At 46.3% G+C, this 24,832-nt stretch overlaps 2 protein-coding genes across 2 annotated transcripts in view; one reads left to right on the forward strand and one right to left on the reverse strand.

Annotated features, from left to right (window-relative positions):
- Positions 1 to 24,832, forward strand: part of LOC142310678 (trypsin-like) — an 81,761-nt gene that overhangs the window by 6,690 nt on the left and 50,239 nt on the right. The gene's annotated exons all lie outside the window — the stretch shown is intronic.
- LOC142310681 (trypsin-like) lies at positions 3,768 to 11,412 on the reverse strand. Its single transcript, XM_075348263.1, has 5 exons — positions 11,373 to 11,412; positions 11,060 to 11,213; positions 7,842 to 8,095; positions 4,535 to 4,671; positions 3,768 to 3,917 (listed from the first exon to the last, which is right to left on the reverse strand). The coding sequence occupies exons 1-5, from the start codon at positions 11,410 to 11,412 to the stop codon at positions 3,768 to 3,770; spliced, it is 735 nt and encodes a 244-aa protein (XP_075204378.1).

Here is a 24,832-nt window from a genome sequence, read left to right on the forward strand (position 1 = left end):
AGCAGAAGGAAGCAACTGTTTTTCCAGAATAACCTTGTATGCGGCGGCTTGATTCATGCGTCCTTCACAAAGATTCATACACACATACATACACACACAACCACACACACACAACCACACACACACACACACACACACACATACACACATACATACATACACATACAGTATGTATACACACATACACACACACACATACATACACACATACTTTACACAGATACACACACACACACACACATACATACACACACATACACACATACACACATGTACACACACATATACTGTATACACCTACACATACATACACACACAGACACACATACACACACATACGTATACATACATACACACACACACACAGACACACATACACACACATACGTATACTAACATACACACACAGACACAGACACACATACACACACATACATATACATACATACACACACACACACAGACACACATACGTATACATACATACACACACACACAGACACACATACACACACACACACATACGTATACATACATACACACACATACATAAATACTATTACACATACACAGACACACATACGTACACACACATACATACTGTACATACATACACACACATACACATACACAAATACTGTACACTCACACACACACACACACACACACAGCTTTATATATTAGATTTTAAAATTATATGATCTTTGTAAAAAAAAAAAATTCCAAATAACACAAGCTGTATAACTACTAAAAAATAAGTTTTGAAATTGAAGCTTGAGTGTAATTCAAAGGAAATAACTGAAGACATTCCAGAGTTTTACAGTTTTTATAAATATAAATGGTCACTAGAGCTGATCCAATGATTTGAAATTCAGATTCACCAGATTTGACAAATTTTTAAGCAACATTTGATTAGTCACCAATCGAAATACTGCAAAGCCTCCAACACATGTAACACTCTGAGGTCTCCTAGGACTGTCCAGCACCTTTCAAGCTCTTTGTTCCAAGCAAAGCTTTAGTAATGTCCAAGTGACTCAACATACATGACTATAGGTAAGCGGATGGTAACCGGTGATAACCATCAGCCTTCTTAGTATCTCAGTGCACTGACACTTTTTATGGCTTCTAAAATGTAAATATGATCCAAATTTAAGATCCAGGGGAGCAGATGTCTTCCACGCTGATGTTTAGACACATGCAGTGTACAAGGAAGAAGCCATGGCTTTTTTGACAAACGTTTTCCAAAAATGATCCCTTTTTTGGATCAGCAATAGGTTTGCTTTATTGAAAGTTAAAATTAGACATCAGACATCAAGTCATGTAGCACTATGTGTGTGATATATTTGGTCGCCTGTGCTTGTTCCCTGATCTATGTGTGCCTCACTTTCAGAGAGCTCCGCATAAGGGTCAGCGAACACATGAGGGACATTAGCGCAGCAAGGACAATTGATGATGTTACCTCGCCATTTTTTTCCCCTTCTTCCGAGGGCAGTAACTTTTTTATTTTTCCGTCAATCTTGCCATATGAGGGCTTGTTTTTTGCGAGACGAGTTGTATTTTTAAATTAATCCATGAGTTTTACCATATAGTGTACTTGAAAATGGCAAAATAATTCTAAGTGCGGAAAAATTGAAAAACAAGTGCGATTGCATGATAGTTTTGTTGATATTTTATTCACCGTGTTAACTATATGGTAGCACTGATGTGTCAGTGTGATGCTTCAGGTCGGTACGGGTTTGCAGACACCAAACATGTATAGGTTTATTTTTACCTAAGGGGGTTAAAAAAAATTCGGACGTTTGTCCAAAAAAAGTGGCACACTTTTTGCGCCAATTTCCGCAACCCGTAGAGTTCTCAGTTTTTGGGGTCTGGGGCTCAGTGATGTCTTACTTTTTGCGTCTCGAGTTGATGTTTTTAATGATACCATTTTTGCACAGATGCTACGTTTTGATCGCCTGTTATTGCATTTTGATCGAAATTTGCGACAACCAAAAAATGTAATTTTTGCATTTGGAATTTTTTTGCCAGGAGTTCCCGTTTGTGCGCGCACCAATACTTGCGATCACCTGCCAAATAAGCTCTGATTATGTGACTGGCGCTCCGGAGATAAAAAAAAAAAACCCTAGACCACTGGATGTTTAGTTCCATTTCTTCCGCTCCTGATGAAGCAACTAATCAATATCGCGAAACATACAAAGCCGTAATATTTGTGCGGCCATGACTGGGATATTGGACCCTCTTTCATCATGGCTATGTGACTAAATCCTGTCAATGATGTCATATTAGACACCAGGTTATCTGTTTCGGCGCTTGTTGCTATCCATGCCAATCTCTGATTATGTTCAGACTATAACCTTTCTTTAGGCTTTTTTTTACATTGTTGGCCATTATAACACTATTATGTGTGATATAGTCTTACCTACTGATGGATCTCTTCTCTTTATGTGTTTTGGAAGAAAGCTAACAAGTTTTGTGAATCAATGCCAGGTAGCTGCTGCACAAGGAAATAAAATGCTGTGATGCCCATGATGATCCCATAATTTTTATTTCTTAAAGGAAATCTGTCAGGTGATTTTCTAGTACAATACTAATGTTATCTTTAAATATGGCTTTAGGTCCCCTTTCAGGATTAGTGACTTTTATTGCTCTACATTATCCTGTTATCTTGCTGTAAGCTCAGTAGAATTCAGTGTCTGGTGCAGGCTAGTCAAATGTATGTAAATACAATTTGCATATTCACTGCTCCCCCCTCCCACCTCCCAGTGCATCCAGGATTCTTGCTGAGAGGTGGAAGGGAGTATGCAAATTCAGTTCAGATTTTTTTCACTGATATCAGCACTGAGAAGGTGGGGGGAGGAGTAAATATGCAAATTGTATTTACATACACTTGTCTAGTGTGCACAAGACACAATTCTATGGAGTTTACAGCAAGATAACAGGATAAGGTAGAACAATAAAACTTACTGATCCTGAAAGGTCTCCTTAAACCCTAAGTTTTATTGTTCTACCTTATCCTCTTATCTTGCTGTAAGCTCCATAGAATTCAGTGTCTGGTGCACATTACTCAAGTGTATATAAATAAAATTTGAATATTTACTCCCCCCCCCACCCAATGCATTCACTATCACCACTGAGAGGTGGAAGGGTGTATGAGTGGGGGCAGCAGTATAAATTCAGTTCAGATTTACTATCACTGATGTCAGTAATGAGAGGTGTGGGGGGCAGCAGTGAATATGCAGTTTGTATTTCCATATGCTTGACTAGTTATTACATCACACTGAATTCTATGGAGCTTACAACAAGAGAACAGTATAACGTAGAGCAATAAAAGTTACTGATCCTGAGAGGTCTCCTTAAGCCCTATTTAAAAATAACATTAGTATTGTACTAGAAAATCACCTGACAGATTCCCTTTAAGGGTAAAATTATGGGCTCATCATGGGCATCTCAGCATTTTACTGTGTAGTGCATAGACCCTAATGATTCTATATGTGGTGATTAGTGACTTGGAGGAGTGGAGAAGTCACTTATATTAGAAGTTGATGGAACATAGGTCCTTTTAAAATACAGACATATGGACCTCATATGTGTTTTCTGTCTTCCTCTAGATAAAAACTGCAGGATATTAAGCTGATCTACGTGGACAGTTCATTTTAACTTCCCATGTCACACACATTGATACACTAAGACTGTGATTTGTTTTAACTTTTTATTGATTGCGAGTTGCCACAAGTACGAGAAGATAACAAGCCACAGAGGAAAGATGTTTAGTTGGCGGCAACGGTGCTGGAGATCCAGGAGTTGTAGTTGCACACCTTGGTGTAGACGCCAGGATAGTTCCTAAGGGCACAGCCGTATCCCCAAGAGACAATACCCTGGAGCTGTCCATTGCAGACCACGGGTCCACCAGAGTCACCCTGAGAAGAAAGAAAGACAAAATTGGTACATTGCTACAGAACTATACAAGTACTAAATATCATAAGGCAATATTGTAAGAAATGAGACTAGAGACACATTTATGGATTCTCCTGCCGTTGATGAGTCCTGTAGATATGTGGCCACAAGCACTAGATAGCAGAATGCTCCTGTGGTCTAATCCTCCTGACTTCCCCATATGCCTCAGTTTGACCAAACATGTATCTACAGTATTCACAATGGAGAGTGGAGAGTAAGCCTCTACCAGAAACCCTTGGTAGCGACTTATCTCCTCTAAGTATTTTTTGTGGAAATACGGCACTCCCGTCCTTATTGTTGATGCTCAGATAGGGTCCAACCCCGTAATCAATTAAGAAGAGCGGAGTGCCGGATTCTCTTCTTATTTATCTCCTCTAAGAACATAGGAATGGGAATGTTAAAATCTATGTGTCTGATATCTGCCATCATGGTCATGTTGGGACACACCATACAGATTAACGTTGGCTGGTCTCGCAAAGAATGGTGGATCAGCCAATGTTCTTATAGAGTGTAGGGCCACCATGATAGCCCCATCCTTTGGTCATAGATTGGAAAATTATGGGATTAAAATCCACGTTACCTGGCAGGAATCTTTGCCTCCTTCCAAGTATCCAACACAGATCATGTTTCCGGTGATCTCTCCGGGGTAGGCGTTGCTACACTGGGCGGCGGTCAGGACGGGGGCGTCCACGCACTGGAGGAGGTTGGGCATGTTTGCTGCAAGAGAAGTTACATAAAATATTAGATATTGTATATTTAAGACCCCCCAAATGATTAACGAAAAAAGAAAAATCATCAATCATCAAAGAACTTGTATCTCAGTTTAATATTAATCTCTCTTCCACTAAGGTTTAGTCACATGAGATTGTCTTCTACATGATTAAGTAGATTTCTCCACATCCGTAACATTTCAAAATGGAGGTAATCAGTATTACCATTAACAATGCTTTTACTTGTACACAGACTCTACCTAAGCTGGCTAAGATCTAAAAAAATGACGTTAGATATGGAGCATCATGTCACCTGACTAAAATACATTTTGAACAATTTTCAGATTCATTCCCTTTCTACAATTTCCACTTTCGATCGTTATTGGAGTCCTAGAAAGATCTCATCCAAGTAAATTATGGTTACTGGTAATACGGTGGTAAATGCCGATCTTCCTGGTTGTTACCCAACAGTACTGGATTTGTTCTATGACAAAAATAGGAAGTCTAGTATAGTGAATGGAGTCTGTTGAGCACCATGAAGATAAACTACACTTTCCTCTGTACTGGATACCCTTGAATCTACCTTGTCCTTCACACCACACATCAAATCCTTTACACCCTTCTGCTGCTTCCAACTCAAAAATATTTCCAGAATTCATCTTTTCCTCAACCCTGGATCTATTATATTGTTAGTGCTTCCCTCATCATCTCCCACCTCGACTACTGCAACATCCTCCTTGCTAACAGTCTTGCACTTCTCCAGTTCTTTACTCTGCTGCATGACTAGTCCACCTCTCTCCTCCCTACCACCCCACTTCTCCCCTCTGCAAATACCTTCATTAGCTCCCAATTCCCCAATTTATCTGGTTCAAACTACTACCATTGACCTACAAAGCCATCCACAATCTGTTTCCTCCATATAACTAATCTCTTGATATCGTCACACATTTCCAGGTCTCCCAAGACCTCCTTCTCTCCTCCACACTTGTAAATTCCTCACTGAATCGCTTCCACTTCTCCCAAGTATCCCCCATCCTCTTGAATTCTGTGCCCGAACATGTCCAATTATCCATCACACACGGAACTTTCAGAAGAAACTTGAAAACCCATCTTCTCAAGAAAGCTTACAGCCTGCAATGACCGCACTCCACCTCACCACCACCGGAGCGGCTGCAACCCCCCCAACCCACTGTCTCCTCTCCATTATCCTGTAAGACTGTAGGCCCGTGGGGGCAGTGTCCTCTTCCCTCTGTACTAGTCTGTCTACTGTAACTTGTATATGTATTCTGTATGTAACCCCTTATAATGTACAGCACCATGGAATCAATGGTGCTGTAAAAATAAAGAATAATAATATTGTTTATGGCCCATTACCTAAATTTAGACTCCCAGAAAAAAAAGCCAATACAAAGGACAGTTTTTGCTCTCAGACTTTTGATTCTCAATATTTTTGGATACAACATTAATTTTAACTAAATTGTATGGAAAATTGTATAACTTGCACGTAATGTTTTGTTTTAAGAAAATAAGCCATGGATGCAAAGCATTTTGGAAAAATTGTTATGATTATTTTTAGACATTTCAGACATTTCAGTTTTATATGATTAATTTTAGACACATTTTTTTAAACCAACAATTTAATTAATGAGAAAGGCTCTTTAGATACGCCATTATTATTTAAATTGTAAGGAAAAATTGATAACTTGTATTTATTCTTTTGTTAAAAAAATACCTAAGCCGTGGAAGCAAAGCATTTTGTAAAAATTGTTATGATTATTTTTAGACACTTTCAGTCATTTCAGTGTTATATGATTATTTTTTAGACACTTTCGGTCATTTCAGTGTTATATGATTATTTTTAGACACTTTCAGTCATTTCAGCGGTATATCATTATTTTTAGACACTTTCAGTCATTTCAGTGTTATATGATTATTTTTAGACACTTTCGGTCATTTCAGTGTTATATGATTATTTTTAGACACTTTCAGTCATTTCAGTGGTATATCATTATTTTTAGACACTTTCAGTCATTTCAGTGTTATATGATTATTTTTAGACACTTTCGGTCATTTCAGTGTTATATGATTATTTTTAGACACTTTCAGTCATTTCAGTGTTACAGCATTATTTTTAGACACTTTCAGTCATTTCAGTGTTATAGCATTATTTTTAGACACTTTCGGTCATTTCAGTGTTATATCATTATTTTTAGACACTTTCAGTCATTTCAGTGTTATAGCATTATTTTTAGACACTTTCAGTCATTTCAGTGTTATAGCATTATTTTTAGACACTTTCGGTCATTTCAGTGGTATATCATTATTTTTAGACACTTATTTTTTTAAGCCAACAATTCAATTAATGAGAAAGGCTCTTTGGCTACAACATTCTTATCTAAATTGTAAGGTAAAATAAATAACTTGAATTTATTGTTTTGTTAAAAAAATCCCCTTAAGTCGTGGAAGCAAATTATTTTGTAAGAATTGTTATGATTATTTTTAGACACTTTCAATCATTTCAGTTTGATATGATTATTTTTAGGCACTTACTTTTTTTTTAAACCAACAGTTTAATTAATGAGAAAGCTTTTTTTCTCCATAGTGCACCCTGAAATGTACGTTTTGGATTCTTTTGCAGAAAATATCACTGTCTGGTGTTGATTATTAAAAAAATAATAATTTTTAGACACACTGAATAAACTCCAGCATCTAACAAGTCAGTAGCTCCTACTCTTCTGTTTTAGTAATACTACTACATTACTAAGAAATAAATTCTGTATTTCTTAACCTGAGTAATCTTTGCCCCTGAGCAATCTCCACCTCTGAGCAATCTCCACTTCTGAGCAATCTCCACCCCTAAGCAATATCCTCCCATGAACAATCTCCCCCACTGAGCACTCTCCACCCCTGAGCATTCTCCTCCCATGAACAATCTCCCCCACTAAGCACTCTCCACCCCTGAGCATTCTCCTCCCATGAATAATCTCCCCCACTGAGCATTCTCCACCCCTGAGCATTCTCCTCCCATGAGCAATCTCCCCCACTGAGCACTCTCTACCCCTGAGCAGTCTCCACCCCTGAGCAATCTCCACCCTTGAGCAATGTCCACTTCTGAGCAGTCTCCAAATTTTAACACGTCCCTAACATATTTTTACTTCCTCCTAATTATTGACTTACTTCCACTGCTGAGGGTGTTGCCCCATCCGGCGATGAGACAGCTGGTGCCGGCGGCGGGGCAGCCACCGGGCAGACCAATAGGCTGAACGTAGGAGTTGACGGAGGCGGCAGAGGCCAGCTTAATCAACATGATGTCATTGTCCAGGGTCCAGGAGCTGTAGCTGGCGTGTCTGATGACTCTGGAGGAGCTGATGAACTGCTCGGTACCTTCACTGACGGCGATGTTGTGCTCTCCCAGTCTGACCTGTACGCTCCTGGAACAAAAATATATATTTTTATTTATTTATTTTTTAAAATAAATTTTGATAAATACTTGAAAATTAATCAAGAATGTAGAATACATAAAATGCTAAAATATTAGGAATTCCCATATTACAGAGCTCAATAGAATAATTGACAATGAAGATTATGCCTCATTATTGTTCTAGAGAACAACAAAGTTCCGGTCACATCATAATTTTAATGCAACATCTATATATATAATTGCCTTATTCTGTCTGTCTGTCTGTCTGTCTGTCTGTCTGTCATGCTCCAAAATTGTGTCACGGTGACAGTGTCCTTACGGTGACACAAAGCTGATTGGCTGCTGGGCTCGCCATGGCCCCGCCCCCCCACACGGATTGGTTGCTCGCCCAGGCTGCGCCCCCACACGGATTGGCCAGCCGCTCGCCCAGGCTCCGCCCCCCCACAGATTGGCCTCTCGCCCCGGCACCCTGCAGGGATTGGCAACTCGGCCACGCCACGCCCCGCCCCCCTCACGCAATGCACGCTAGCTCTGGCCCCGCCCCCCGCACGCAGTCCCCGAACTGACACGGACGGAGAAACGACTCCCGGGTGAGTACTGTACCCGACCCCCCCGACCCCCCCCACCCACGGGAGCCCACATCAGCGTACGCCGCCAGCCCAGCCGACACTTACCCTCGCATTGCTGGCCTTGCCGTATGCTGGTGTGGGCTCCCGTGCGAGCGGGGGACGAGATACGCTGGTAACCATGGTTGCATAGTTACCAGCGCATCAAGGTCCTGCTTCGGCCGGACATCTACACGCACACACATAACAGCACACACACACATACACACACATCAGATCACACTCACTCTCACACACACCTCACACACACATTACATCGCATCTACACACTCGCAGCATCCGCCGATATCACTTGCTTCTCGGCCTCGATACTGTGCTGTTGTGACCTTCCAGGACCTGACGGAGAATCACATGGCCAGAAGCATGTGGTATCTCCGGATGTTGTGACTGTGAGCGCGTATGTGCGATATTGTCAGTGTCTGTGTGTGTGAGTGTATGCGATCGGGTGTGTGTGAGTGTATGTGATCGGGTGTGTGTGAGTGTATGCGATCGGGTGTGTGAGTGTATGCGATCGGGTGTGTGTGAGTGTATGCGATCGGGTGTGTGTGAGTGGATGCGATCGGGTGTGTGTGAGTGGATGCGATCGGGTGTGTGTGAGTGTATGTGATCGGGTGTGTGTGAGTGTATGCGATCGGGTGTGTGTGAGTGTATGCGATCGGGTGTGTGTGAGTGTATGCGATCGGGTGTGTGAGTGTCGGCAGAGGAGCACGGCGTGCTGGAGGAGGCTGGGAGCAGAGAGGCTGATCTTGGGGAAGGCTGGGAGAGGGAGGTTGATGCTGGGAAAGACTGGGAAGGGAAGGCTGATGCTGGGGAAGGCTGATGCTGAGGGAGGCTGGGAGCGGAAGACGGAGGCTGGGAGGACAGAGGCTGATCGTGGGGAAGGCTGGGAGGGGGAGGCTGATGCTGGGGGAGTCTGGAAGGAGAGAGAGGCTGATGCTGAGAGAGGCTGGGAGGGGGAGACTGATGCTGGAGGAGGCTGGGAGGGGGAGGCTGATGCTGGGGGAGGCTGATGCTGGGGGAGCCTGGAAGGAGAGAGGCTGATGCTGGGGGAGGCTGGAAGGAGAGAGGCTGATGCTGAGAGAGGCTGGGAGGGGGAGGCTGATGCTGGAGGAGGCTGGGACGAGGGACGCTGGGAGGAGAGAGGCTGATGCTGGGGGAGGCTGATGCTGGGGGAGGCTGGAAAGAGAGAGGCTGATGCTAGGGGAGGCTGATGCTGGGGGAGGCTGGGAGGAAAGAGGCTAGGAGGAGAGAGGCTGATGCTGGGGGAGGCTAGAAGGAGAAAGGCTGATGCAGGGGCAGGCTGATGCTGGGGGAGGCTGGGAGGGGGAGGCTGATGCTGGGGGAGGCTTGGAGCATGATGGGGAGTGCGCAGCATTGGGGATGGAGCACGTTTGGGAGTGCGCAGCATGGGGGATGGAGCACGTTTGGGAGTGCGCAGCATGGGGGATGGAGCATGAAAGGGAGTGCGCAGCATGGGGGATGGAGCATGAAAGGGAGTGCGCAGCATGGCGGATGGAGCACGTTTGGGAGTGCGCAGCATGGCGGATGGAGCACTTTTGGGAGTGCGCAGCATGGGGGATGGAGCACGATCGGGAGTGCGCTGCATGGCGGATGGAGCACGTTTGGGAGTGCGCAGGATGGGAGATGGAGCACGATGGAAGGTGCGCAGCATAGGAGATGGAGCACGATGGGGAGTGCGCTGCATGGGGGATGGAGCACGATGGGAAGTGCACACCTCCCCCCAACACACACACGCGCGCGCACTGCACAACACACCACACACACACACTGGGAACCACAAACAACTTCCCTACACAGACACCCACACACAGACAACGCTGCACACACAAATATACGCACATACCGCACAACACACACATTGCACAAAACATACCTCCCCCCAAAACACACCACACACACACAAACCGCGCAACACACACACAACGCTACAGACACACAGCGCTCCACAAACAACGCAACACACAAACAACACCGCTCTCACCCCCCGCCACACCCAGACAACACCCAGAACAAGTACAGCGCCCTACACAAACACTTGGTAACTACACACAACAACATATATATATATATATATATATATATATATATATATAACAAAAATCATACATGAACTACACAATACGTAAGTGCTAGAATACCCGATGCGTAGAATCGGGCCACCTTCTAGTATACTATAAGTGCTCTGATCGCAAAAACACTTTATTAAAGGCATGGTTGCAATACTATTGCTTTGTGCTGCCCTACAATAAAAAAATCAATTAAATAAAGGGCAAAACTTGTTGACTTGATGGGAATGATTTAGAAGGGTCAGAGTTGCGGTAACTTACGCCTTGTAGCAGTGAGCGGCGGAGACCACCCACAGGCTGTTGATCAGGGATCCACCACAGAAGTGGTAGCCGGAGTTCAGGGACACGATATAGGGGACGGAGTTCTTGGCGCAGGTGTAGCCTCCTACAATCTTGTCATCATCCTCAAAAGCAGCTGAGAAGATTACAATAAATCAGGTTACGTCATGTGTTAATATAGTGATCCATAAATGTAGCATATTGGAAAAGTTGAGATTACGATCAAAAACATAAAATTATAAGAATTGATAAAAAAAATAAAAATATGGGAATTAACTATGGACACAGGACTCACCGGCTGCTCCGAGGAGCACACAGATCAGGAGGAACTTCATGATGGATCCAGAATGAGTATGGAGGGGAAAACACCGATATTTATACCCAAAAAGTTATCACAATATCACCCGTCTAGCCCCTCCTCAGCCAAGGGAAAGTTAATAAATATCCACATATCTCAAAATATAAACATAATCTATAGATGAAGGCCACCTTGATGGGAATGTTCTTCTAACCTCTTGGCCAATAATTTTCCATCCTGGAAGGTATAAGATCATCATATGTCATGTTACTTTTCTAAGGTTGTGTTACTATGACTGATGTATGAAGGTGCGTGATCACAGCATGGTCTACATGGGAGAGGTTGCACATGTCCCACCACCAGCAAAGATTCTACAGATTTTCCTTTTTAGCTAAATCAAAGCCTTTGGGTTTTCATTTGCTGAAGAATTTTCTACAAATTCACAGACTATCCAGTGCAAATGTATTGGAGTTTCACTCCATCTGACCATGCCCTGCTGTGTTTTAAAATCCTTCTTTAATGGCCTTAAAGTGACTTTCCATTTCTGTAAAACCGTGTATTAAAGGCTAAAGATTGAGAGATTAATTAAAAAAAAAAAAATAATGTATCAAAAAGACTGCACATCCAACAGGTGAGGAAAGGTGCTAGCTGAAAATACAATCTAACTAGAAAACACATACAGCTGCACTCTGGAGTGCTAACAGTGAATAAGTGAACTCTGGTATTGCATTACTGCTATAGGAATATTTGAAAAAAAAAAAAAAGAGATACTTAGTTTATGTATTGGCCAATGCATGTGAGCCCGATAACCAGCGGCAAGACCTCTTGTATACAAGAGATCACCTTGCCGTTGGTTACCGAGCTCACATGCATTGCAAAATACATAAACTAAGTATCTCTTTTTTTCAAATATTCTTATAGCAGTAATGCAATACCAGAGTTCACTTATTCACTGTTAGCATTTCAGTGTGCAGCTGTATGAATTTTGTAGTAAATAAAAAACCAAAACAAATACTTCCCGAATCAGCCTTTTTTCAGGAATTTCTGCGCTGACTCCCTAGATTCTTGCGGCATTGTTATGTCAAGTAGCGAGCGCTGCAGCCTACCATTGTGTGTTCATGGGCTGCAATTTTTGTAGACAACCCCTTTAATTATTTTCTCAATGAAGGCATGGTGTTGCAACTTCTATTATTTTCTTAACCTGTTGACATGACACACATTTTCTTCTGAAGATTAAATTTACTAAGTAATTAAAAAATGTACTAATTAATAAAGCAAACAATGACCCATTTTGCCTCTTAAATGGTCACATTTGTTTCAACAAAGTTTGTATAAAACAATAGTGAAAATGAATATAATAAATGCAAAAAAAGAGATAATTCAGCAACATAATCCTTAACTAAAGAGCTGGGACTCCAAAAATCCTTAACTAAAGAGCTGGGACTCCAAAAATCCTTAACTAAAGAGCTGGGACTCCAAAAATCCTTAACTAAAGAGCTGTGGATCCCAAAAGCCTGAGGAAATTCCAGACTAAACGTAACTGGGTTAATGACCGTGATTGCCTTATAAGGGCCAATACACCTAGGTCCCAACTTCTAAGAAGGAATCTTTACCATGATATTTCTGGTAGACAATCAGACCTGGCAAGGATTTTTTTGTCAGCCATATGTTTGTATCTCTCTCCCATCAGATTCAAGTTACTCTGAAGCTATTGCCATACAGAAGAGAATGGTGAGGCAAAACGCTCCTCCTCAGGAACTCCCGAAGCACCCCTACCACTAAAGTCCGCTTTACACGCTACAATATATCTTACGATGTGTCGGCAGGGTCACGTCGTAAGTGACGCACATCCGGCATCGTAAGGTACATTGTAGTGTGTGACAGCTACGTGCGATTACAATTGAACGAAAATCCGTTCATTGCATGCACGTCGTTCATTTCTCATGAATTGAACGTGCGGTTGAGCAATGTTCCCGAGGCAGCACACATCGCAGTGTGTGACACTCCGGAAACATTGAACGACAGCTTACCTCCATCGGCGGCTCCCACCGGCAATGCGGAAGGAAGGAGGTGGGCGGGATGTTTACGTCCCGCTCATCTCCGCCCCTCCGCTTCTATTGGCCGGCTGCCGCGTGACGTCGCTGTGACGCCGCACGTCCCTCCCACTCCAGGAAGTGGACGTTCGCCGCCCACATCGAGGTTGTATGGACGGGTAAGTACGTATGACGCGGGTTAATCGTTTGTGCGGCACGTTCAACAAATTGAACATGCCACACATACGATGGGGGCATTGCAAATCGAATACGATATCGTATGCAAAATTGCAACGTGTAAAACAGGCTTAAAGGTACCAAATTGTAGATGAAAACTATATGCACCAAAGAAAGGTGACTTGTCAGTAGACTCCTGATGATGATTTTTTTTATAGAAAATTCGGCCAATGGTAAGATGTTCAATCCTTCTGGTTCTTGGTGACAAAACACCTAAGGTAAGTTTCTAACTAGAAATGAGCGAACCTCTGAAGGCTCGAGTTCGGTTCGGTTCGTCGAACGGAGGCCCCGTTTGACGAACGTTCGACGAACTGTTCGACGAACCTCTCGAACCCCATTGAAAATAATGGGAGGCAAGCACGAACACATAAAAACACATAGAAAACACCTTCAAAGGTGTCCAAAAGGTGACAAACAACTCCCAAGACACAACAAACACATGGGAAAGTGACAAGGATATATACTCATGTGAAAACAAAACAGCTGGACGAGGAAAAAAAGGAGGAGACAGAGATATAGGCATGGGACACCCTTCTAAAATCATGTAAAACACATCAAGGGTACTCCAGGCTGAGTCTCCCTTTTTTTTCAGTGGCATCACTTGTGCCCCAGTTGCAAATCTGACAGGTAGATTTGCATCAAGCACAGTCAAAAATACGCCAGCCTTAACTGTCCCCAGGATGACACCGGGGAAAGGTAGCAAAGTCCTTGCTGATCCATGACTTGTTCATCTTGGCTCATTTTTAAAAACACAGCAAGGGTACTTCAAGCAGAGTCTCCCTTTTTTCAAAAAAATGGGCCCCACAGACACCACTTCAGTGGCATCACTTGTGCCCCAGTTGCAAACTTGACAGGTAGATTTGCATCAAGCACAGTCAAAAATACGCCAGCCTTTACTCTCCCCAGGATGACACAGGGGTAGTAAAGTCCTTGCGGATCCATGACTTGTTCATCTTGATGAATGTTAGTCTGTCCACATTGTCACTGGACAGACGCATGCGCTTATCTGTCAGCACACACCCAGCAGCACTGAAGATACGTTCAGAGACAATGCTGGCTGCGGGACACGACAAGATCTCCAAGGCGTAAGTGGAGAGCTCAGGCCATTTTTCAAGATTTGAAGCCCAAAATGAGCAAGGCTCCATTTGCAAAGTCATGGCATCGATGTTCATTTGGAGATACTCCTGTATCATCCTCTCCAGCCGTTGACTATGTGTCAGACTTCTTGTCTCTTGTGGCCTCGCATTGGATGGTCTAAAAAAATTATGAAACGATTCCATAAAATTGCTGTAACCAGCACCAGATATGGTGTTGCTGGTATGGTTTGACTGATAATGATGAGACAGTCCTGTGACGACATGGACTTTCATGGGTTAAAGTTTCTTAAAATTCAGCCAGACAGGATGATAGATTGTTTATAGACGGGGGATAAGTCCCTCATTGTTTCTACAAGACTCTTGTTGACTCATGTAATTGTGTTGGCCACTGAAAGCCAGACGTATTGTTTCTCCAGACTCTTTCAGTAACCATTGTAACGTAGTTGTGTATTGCTAATGTGATTACCTTAGTAGCCATTGTCTAGTCTGTGACTTGCAGACTTTATGTAGATATCCTCAGTCTTTCTGTAGACATCATTTGGATGAACATTGTCCATGAAGCTTGAGGTTCATCCAATGGGAGAGGCGATCTTGTCCAACCAATCGATGAGGACGCAGTGTATCCAAGTGGAAGGCTGTGGCTATAAAAGGGACTTCTTTAAGCCACCAGGTGGTTGATGGTTGCTGATGGATCCAGTCTAAGCTCTTCGGAGCTGACTAGAGAATCAGGATTAGAGTTGAGCGCGGTTCGCGGTTCGAGGTTCTCCAGTTCTAGGCTCCAGTGATTTTGGGGCCTGTTCTAGATCGAACTAGAACTCGAGCTTTTTGCAAAAGCTCGATAGTTCTAGAAACGTTCGAGAACGGTTCTAGCAGCAAAAAAACAGCTAATTCCTAGCTGGCTTTCCGCTGTAATAGTGTAAGTCACTCTGTGACTCACACTATTATGAAATTTCAGTGTATAGTGTGCGTTAACAGCGCCTTCAGATCACTGCTGTTTGTATAATGGCGATCGCCATTTTTTTTTTTTTTTCCTTGTCTTCCTTCCCTAAGCGCGCGCGTGTAGTGGGGAGGGCCATTATGGCAGCCAATCCCAGACACACACACAGCTAAGTGGACTTTTAGCCAGAGAAGCAACGGCATGTGTGATAGGATGTCCATGTCACATGTCCCTGCATTATAAAAACGAGTATCTGCCCGTCCGGACGCCATTATCTCTTCTGCGTCCTTGGTGTCAGACATCACTGGCGCAGCTCCGTCCTGAGTCCTATCGCCGATACTGCTGTATGCGCTCCATACACAGCGCTGGACAGCTTAGGGAGAGCACTTTCTATCAGTCCTTTTAAGGGCTCGTACCGGCAGGGTCAGAGCCATAGGTGACAGGTCCTGAAAACAGAGACAGCGTCTGTGTAGCTAAGGTCAGGGATTTCCTCGCTGCATTTCCCCATTAGGAGGGAATAGAAAGGCAGGCTTCCATTCCTCTACCCATACCCACAATCCTGTCACTGTACCCTCCTGTCCTCTGCACACTCCAACTCATTATAACTAAGCCATTATACTAGCAAACACTCAGTGTACCTAGTGGCATCCTAAACGTAGCTATTGGACTTTTGTCTAGTCCCACTAGTGCAAAGACATTTGCAGCACCTCTGCCTGCATTGCACACTACAACTCATTATAACTAAGCCATTATACTAGCAAACACTGAGTGTACCTAGTGGCATCCTAAACGTGGCTATTGGACTTTTGTATAGTCCCACTAGTGGAAAGATATTTGCAGCACGTCTGCCTGCATTGCACACTCAAACTCATTATAACTAAGGCGGGCTTTGCACACTGCTACATCGCAGGTGCGATGTCGGTGGGGTCAAATTGAAAATGACGCACTTCCGGCATCGCATGCGACATCGCAGTGTGTAAATCCTAGATGATACGATTAACGAGCGCAAAAGCGTCGTAATCGTATCATCGGTGCAGCGTCGGCGTAATTCATAATTACGCTGACGCGACGGTCCGATGTTGTTCCTCGCTCCTGCGGCAGCACACATCGCTGTGTGTGAAGCCGCAGGAGCGAGGAACATCTCCTACCGGCGTCACTGCGGCTTCCGTAGGTTATGTGGAAGGAAGGAGGTGGGCAGGATGTTTACATCCTGCTCATCTCCGCCCCTCCGCTCCGATTGGCCGCCTGCCGTGTGACGTCACAGTGACGCCGCACGACCCGCCCCCTTAACAAGGAGGCGGGTCGCCGGCCACAGGGACGTCGCACGGCAGGTGAGTGTGTGTGTGAAGCTGGCGTAGCGATAATTTTCGCTACGCCAGCTATCACCACATATCGCTGCTGCGACGGGGGCGGGTACTATCGCACTCGGCATCGCAGCATCGGCCTGCGATGTCGTAGTGTGCAAAGCCCGCCTAAGCCATTATACTAGCAAACACTGAGTGTACCTAGTGGCATCCTAAACGTGGCTATTGTACTTTGCTATAGTCAGACTAGTGCAAAGATATTTGCAGCACGTCTGCCTGCATTGCACACTCCAACTCATTATAACTAAGCCATTATACTAGCAAACACTCAGTGTACCTAGTGGCATCCTAAACGTGGCTATTGGACTTTTGTGTAGTCACACTAGTGGAAAGATATTTGCAGCACGTCTGCCTGCATTGCACACTCAAACTTATTGTTACTAAGCCATTATACTAGCAAACACTGAGTGTACCTAGTGGCATCCTAAACGTGGCTATTGGACTTTGCTATAGTCCCACTAGTGCAAAGACATTTGCAGCACCTCTGCCTGCATTGCACACTACAACTCATTATAACTAAAGAGAGAGAAAAGAGTAGGCAAAAAAGCACTCAACTCATCAAATATAGTCAAAATATATATACAAATATTTATTAGGAACGTGAAAGTGCAAAACACCGTTAAAACCACTTAAAAACACATGGACACCTGTCCCATGGACCCAACAATACGGCACTAACACATACAAAATGTACATCCATACATGATAATACAAGATGTTACAGAAATCTAAAGGGCAAATGAAGGTAACAAGACCTGGAATAACCTAATATAGATCTCCTAAAGGAGCATTGCCCTAAAACATGCAAAGGACCATAATAAGCCACCAAACAAGAGGTCCAGAGGGGAACACTTACAAAAGTAGAGGCAAAAATTCAGCCATGGTAAGGTGCCAGACAGATAAGCACTGACCCTACGCGTGTCGCCCTAATACAAGGGCTTCATCAGGGGAAGGTAATGGACAAACAAGAGAAAGCACACATATAAATACAGGAAAGTTAATGAGACAATCAAATACTGGTGTTCCCGTGCTCAAATCAAACTGTGTGTTCAGCTGACACGCCGGGCGGAAGTGGCCAATGGACCGGAAATACATCGGCGTGTAAGAGGAAATTTCTTCCCCTATTGCGCCGAAAATCCACAAATGCGCATGCGCGAAGAAATACCATGTAAACAGGCGATATAATAAAGCGCAGGCGCCCATACAGCTAACGGTGCCGAAATCAAGAGTGAATATATGCTAGCGCTTAAGTTTAAAATGACCCTATAGACTTGGAGAGCAATCAGCATTTAGAAAAAATGTGTATATTTTACGGAGAGCAGAAAAAAAAAAAATACACTATTATCAATGAATAAAATGAAAGTATCTACTATTGAATAGGATTTTTGCAGTTCTTTACAGACAATATGCAAGGGCAGAACAATCTTTACAATTCACAACTGTAGATTGGTCCATGGGACAGGTGTAATCATACATATGGCATTTCCCAAGTACATGGAATGTAGTAAGGGCAAACAGGACACCCCAGCAACACATTTGTGAACCCACATAGCACTCAATGGAGGACATAGGAAAATCTGAAACATGGAATATTATGCATATAATCAACAATAGTTGAAGAATTCATAATCATCAAAGCACAGGCCAATGAAATAAGAGGCCAAATGATTTTTTACATAACTTCACATCATAGGTTACAAAAACATCAGTAAGGATTTAGAGCATGGATCAGAGCTAATGAGTGTGGTCCAAAAGTAGGGCAATCTGTGTTGATGGTCATCTGTTCAGGTGTCCATGGAGGAGTAATGCCACAGAAGAGCAACAGCCATGCAGAATCTTCCAAAATCTGAAGACCACTGGATCCATACATCTTGAACACTGGAAAAGCAAAAAACGAAGAGAAAAAAAAAACAAAAAAAAACAAACTGGCTGTTGTATTCCATTAGTGCCCCACTGGTGCCAAGCTATTTCTAGCACCTGTGCAGGACACCCTCCTGCTCTGTTTTTAAAAAGCTATAATGATTGCAAAAAATACTGCCATTTAGTGGCATACAAAAAGTGGCTGTTGGACTCCTTTATTGTGCCACTTGTGCCAAGCAATCTCAAGCACCTCTGCATTCTACCCTCATGCACATTTAGCTATGCTAATTTTATAGCAAACTCAGGGAATTCCTTGCTGCATTTGATCATTAGGAGGGATAGAAAGTGAGGCTTCTTTTACTGTCCTGGTACCCACAGAACACGGCCACTGTACCCATCTGTCCACTTTTGCCACGCTATTTAATTTGCCCAAAGAGCTGAACCTTTTTCTGCCATCCTAAAATTGTCTGGAATACTAAGTTAGTGTTCCTTTGCTGCCAAGCAAGGTACAACACATGTGCATTCTACACTCCTTTCCATTTCTGGAATGCAATTATTAACTGCAGGTAGTCCAGGCAATCTGTGACGAAGGTGCAGGCGTGGATATAATGTAGCCTGCATCCAATCATGGTTCTCTCGATGTCTGACAGCTCAACAATACCTTCTGTTTCCACTTCCAAAACAAGTGATGACCTGCCAATCACACTCCCTGTTGCGGGTAAAGGAGTGGAAGTTCAGTGTGAAAAACCATGTGTGACTGCTGTCCCCACAGTCACAGAGGATGAAGAGCATGCAGATGCACTTGATGGGGCAGGCGGTGGTTGCACAGGCACGCTAGGCCGCATTGTAGCAGAGTGAAATTCACATTGCGACTTATGCTTCATTTTAAGTCGTGTACAGGGTGGGCTCCCCAGTATGCAGCAAAATCAGGCAACAGGAAAAGGACTCTAGGCAGTTGGGTTGATAAATGATTGTTTAACTTTACCAAAACAAACAATAAGAACCATGCAGATGTGAAGCCCCTCAGGTGTTGTATCGGTGCATACCTTCAGGGACTCCACGTAGCTGGTGCTGGTCACAGGTAGGAAATCTTCGGTTTTGATCGTGACGCCACTCTCAGTATTGCGGTCAGTGGGGACCGCCACTGCAGGTTAGGGGACGCCTGGGGCTGATGGTGTGTGCAGTTAGTTGGAATAGCCTCCTGAGAGTGAGGCAAGCCCCAGGGCCCGGTGTAGGTTTGTAGTACCACAAGGCGCAGAATAACTCCACACAGACAGAATTGTCTTTCAAGGGCTTTACTCACATTTGATGGCAGGGTGAGTAGCCCGGGCGTAGCTGAGATGAACCAGATGGGAACCAGGTATCCTTCAGGCTGACTTTATGAGGGTGACTACTGACTCGCCTTCCTTAGCCCTTGGTGGTTTGGGGTGACCCCGACTTTTAGTCCCTATGGGGGTCGCCCAGGGAAGATGCTGCAGCCTCTCTCCCCCTTTTGTTTGCCGTTTGCTTGTTCCCCGGACCAGGCCACTCCAGCTGCTTGCCTCCTGTGACCTATGGGCCCTCACTGCGGTTACGTGGCTGCGGCTTTTGTGGTGTTGTGGTGTGGGCTTTGAGAGCCCCACACCGGCAGGTTTAGCAGAAGAAAGCTGGATCTATCTTCGCTTCGGGATCTGCCGCCCGGTTGGGCCTGGTGCTCTCTAGCAGTCTCCTTACTTCCCACTCCGTGCTTTCTCTCTAGCTGAAGCTGGCTTTCAGGCAGCACTCCTAGTTGACCGTTCTCCCCCGTCAGTAGCCACTGCGCGGGCGCTGTTAGACAGCATCAACCCCACAGGTCTGCTCCTCACCGAGCCCTCTGGAGTTCTCCTCTAACTGACTCACATCTGGGACCTTCACTGCTGCTGCTGTCTGAGCTTCACTTTCCTGCTGCTCACTCCTCCACACTCTGCTGCAGACTCCAGACTGTTTACTCCTCCTTCTCTTTTCCCTTTTGTGCCTGCCTACGCCACCTAGCAACCAGACTCTCCACCACACCCCTTGAGAGGAGATGGAGGCTTTTGGCCCCCTCCACTATTCCAGTGAAGGTCAAGGCTTTGCCCCCTCCTGGGACCCCCAGGGGTCCTCTCATGGGTACATGTGTGAGACCTGATCACTATGCGCCTGTGTTCCACACCCCGGTCAGCCTTCTGGATTACCTGTGTTGTACTGTCCCCAGCATGGGTGCAGTACTCAGTGGTGCCTGACCAGGTCAGGGGCGCCACATTCCCCCTTAGTTATCACCAGCACGTCCTCGGGCTGCAAGACAACATTTTAAAATGCATAAAACATTAAAACATGTAAAACATTTAAAAGCACCAGGTACCATACATCACCACCCTCCACCCACAAGTCCGTTAACCCACCCAAAACCCTTTCACGTTGGCCGCGACTTCAGCCACTTCTGGCAGGATGTAGAGGCGGCTTACATGGGCTGGTGGTCTTCAGGGTATACCTGGCCTGGTGGATCCGCGCCTTCAGCCTCTTCTGGCAGGATGCAGAGGCGGCCTCCACAGTTGGTGCTGACCAGGTACCCTCTTTGTGGTGGTGAGCCAAGGCCCCATAAACAGGCGTGCTCTCTGGTTGCAGGTGAGCCAAGGCCCTATATACGGACGGGCTCCTCCTGGTTGCAGACGAGCCAAGCCCCTAAACAGGCTGACTCTGGTGGTGGTGGTGCCCTCTGGTGTAACTATTTACACTGCGAGAGTTTGTGGCTATAGCCAGTTCATAGCCTTAAGGTTTATGGTTTTCTCACAATAGTTTTTGTGGGCACATGCTTAAACTTGAACGTTGCAAAACAAACTTTCAAACTGGTCAAAACAGTAACTTCTCTTCTTACTTTGCTTTTCTCTACTCCTCTTTACCAGGGCTTGAGCCTGTTGGGCTGCGGCACCTGTTGCTTTCTTGGCCTCTTTCTTCATCTGTTGTAGTTTCATCTATAGGTTCCTTGTCTTTTCTTTCTTGATCTTCATCTGTGTCTTTATCTCTGTCTTTTCTTTCTTGTTGCATGGGGTGGCTGTAAGGTTTGCTGGTGCATAGTGCTACGTCAAGCGCGTACAGTCCTCTTTCGCCTTCATGCATAGTGAATTGTACTGAATCCCCCATCTTTAGGTTTCTGCCAGGGTGTCCTCTAGGCAGATGAGCGCTCACATCTCTTCTGTTGACAAATATCCCTTCTTTGATACCAGGGGCTACAATAAAGCCGTATCCGCTTTTCAAGTTGAAATCTTCCACTACTCCTCTGCAAAGGGGTCCTCTGACCTGGGCTCTGGACCTTCTCAGTAACCTTTTCTCCTGTAGGTCTCTGGCTGCAACTTCCCTCTGCTCTGGAGATTGTGGTGCAGGGGACAGCGTTGTTCTGTTGCGACGCCTTGTCTTGCGGCCTGAACTCTGCGTGGTACAGCTTGCAAACTCCCAGGTGAGACTTTTAGGCAGATCTTCGTCAGCGGACGGTGTCAGGTCTTCCTCATCCCAACGGGAATAGGGTAACATCTCCGGCTCTGGGTATGGCTCTGGAGTCAGCTCCTCAGCTTCCTGGCCTCCTCTCCCCCTTAGTTCTTCTTGGCACTCCTTTGGTGGCAGTGCTGGGGATGGGCTTTCTTCAGCTGGTCTGGGCGGTGGACTCTCTGGCGCGGCTGCAGGGGTTGCCTGAATCTCCTTGGGGGTATGCGGAGGGAGCAGATACCGATCCACCATCTCTTGTGGGAACTGGGCCTCTAGGTCAGCCTTCAGCTTCCAGTATTCGGGGTCCTCTCCTATCAGGGTCTTCCTAGCAGGGACCTCTTTGGACTGGGGAGCGGTGTCTGCTCTGGCCTTGCAGGCCGGGGTAAATGATGAGGTAATCTCTTCTTGGCGGGCCGCGCCTGGCATGGCGGCGGCCTGGTCTTGGCGGGCCGCGCCCTGTTTGGCGGCGGCCTGGTCTTGGCGGGCCGCGCCCGGCATGGCGGCGGCCTGGTCTTGGCGGGCCGCGCCCTGTATGGCGGCGGCCTGGATCGGCGTCGCAGCTGTGATGGGATCTGTGCAGGCTGGGCTGGGCGTCGCTGCAGGGACCGGGTCTTGGTGGGCCGAGCAGGGCATCGCTGCGGCGGCCGGGGCTTGGCGGGCCGCGCCTGGCGTGGCTGCGGCCTGGTTCAGCACCTCACTTGCGGCGCGGACGAGCGTTGCTGCGGCGGTGGGGTCTCGGCGGGCCGGGCCTAGCAGGGCGGCGGCCTGGGTCAGCGTTACGCCTGCGACGCGGATGAGGGTCGCGGTGGCAGCCGGTTCTTTGCGGGCCGGACTGGGCGTTGCTGCAGGGACCGGGTCTTGGTGGGCCGAGCAGGGCATCGCTGCGGCCGCTGGGGCTTGGAAGGCCGCACCTGGCGTGGCTGCGGCCTGCTTCAGCGTCGCCGCACCGGACGCCTCTTCGGGGACCGCGGGCGTGGCAGCAGGGGTCGGGGCACTTGCGCTGGACGGGGCATCACTCGACTCACCCGCCGGTGGCAGCATCGGGGTCTGCGTCATCGCCGTCCTGTCCGGCACTCGGCGCGCGGCTCTCCTTTCATAGGCCCGAACCGCCGCGGTCATCTCCAGCATTTCCATTCGTTCTTCCCGGATCTGCTCCACAACCCGGGTCTCCAGTCGGTCGCAGAACTGGGCCAGCTCCCGATACCACCAGGCAGCGGAGCCCGGTTCTGGATTTCTGCGATCAGACGCCATTTCTTCCGCGCCCTCTTCTGCACGACTCTCCAGCTGTGGACTCGCCGTTGCCTCTGATAACAAGCTGTTCAGTTTCTGCTCTGCCTCTTTCAGCAGCTCCTCTCCCAGCAGCAGGCTTGTGGCTCCCTTTCCTTCCCGCCGTCTCTGGACGCTTCCACTCTCATAGCTGGCAAGGTCAGAACTCTGCAGAGGATCTCTGGGTAGCCACACCTCTTCGTGGGCGGTAACTTCTCCCAGCGCGGGCTGCTGTTGTTTTTCAGCGCGCTTTTCATGGTGGCAATATGGCGGCGCTTCCAATTTTTCAAGCGGACCGCCCAGGCACATGGTCACCTGTCTGGACAGGTCTAGTCCTTATCCTGTTCGTGACGCCAGATGTGAAGCCCCTCAGGTGTTGTATCGGTGCATACCTTCAGGGACTCCACGTAGCTGGTGCTGGTCACAGGTAGGAAATCTTCGGTTTTGATCGTGACGCCACTCTCAGTATTGCGGTCAGTGGGGACCGCCACTGCAGGTTAGGGGACGCCTGGGGCTGATGGTGTGTGCAGTTAGTTGGAATAGCCTCCTGAGAGTGAGGCAAGCCCCAGGGCCCGGTGTAGGTTTGTAGTACCACAAGGCGCAGAATAACTCCACACAGACAGAATTGTCTTTCAAGGGCTTTACTCACATTTGATGGCAGGGTGAGTAGCCCGGGCGTAGCTGAGATGAACCAGATGGGAACCAGGTATCCTTCAGGCTGACTTTATGAGGGTGACTACTGACTCGCCTTCCTTAGCCCTTGGTGGTTTGGGGTGACCCCGACTTTTAGTCCCTATGGGGGTCGCCCAGGGAAGATGCTGCAGCCTCTCTCCCCCTTTTGTTTGCCGTTTGCTTGTTCCCCGGACCAGGCCACTCCAGCTGCTTGCCTCCTGTGACCTATGGGCCCTCACTGCGGTTACGTGGCTGCGGCTTTTGTGGTGTTGTGGTGTGGGCTTTGAGAGCCCCACACCGGCAGGTTTAGCAGAAGAAAGCTGGATCTATCTTCGCTTCGGGATCTGCCGCCCGGTTGGGCCTGGTGCTCTCTAGCAGTCTCCTTACTTCCCACTCCGTGCTTTCTCTCTAGCTGAAGCTGGCTTTCAGGCAGCACTCCTAGTTGACCGTTCTCCCCCGTCAGTAGCCACTGCGCGGGCGCTGTTAGACAGCATCAACCCCACAGGTCTGCTCC

The sequence above is a fragment of the Anomaloglossus baeobatrachus genome, chromosome 5 (genome assembly GCF_048569485.1).
Source record: "Anomaloglossus baeobatrachus isolate aAnoBae1 chromosome 5, aAnoBae1.hap1, whole genome shotgun sequence".
Taxonomy (NCBI): domain Eukaryota; kingdom Metazoa; phylum Chordata; class Amphibia; order Anura; family Aromobatidae; genus Anomaloglossus; species Anomaloglossus baeobatrachus.

Coding starts and splice junctions, on each gene's coding strand:
- LOC142310681 (XM_075348263.1), bottom strand. CDS start 11,412: ATGAAGTTCCTCCTGATCTGTGTGCTCCTCGGAGCAGCCG. Junction 11,214..11,372: donor TGTGCTCCTCGGAGCAGCCG/GTGAGTCCTGTG, acceptor TAATCTTCTCAG/CTGCTTTTGAGGATGATGAC. Junction 4,672..7,841: donor CAACACCCTCAGCAGTGGAA/GTAAGTCAATAA, acceptor CTTCTCTTGCAG/CAAACATGCCCAACCTCCTC.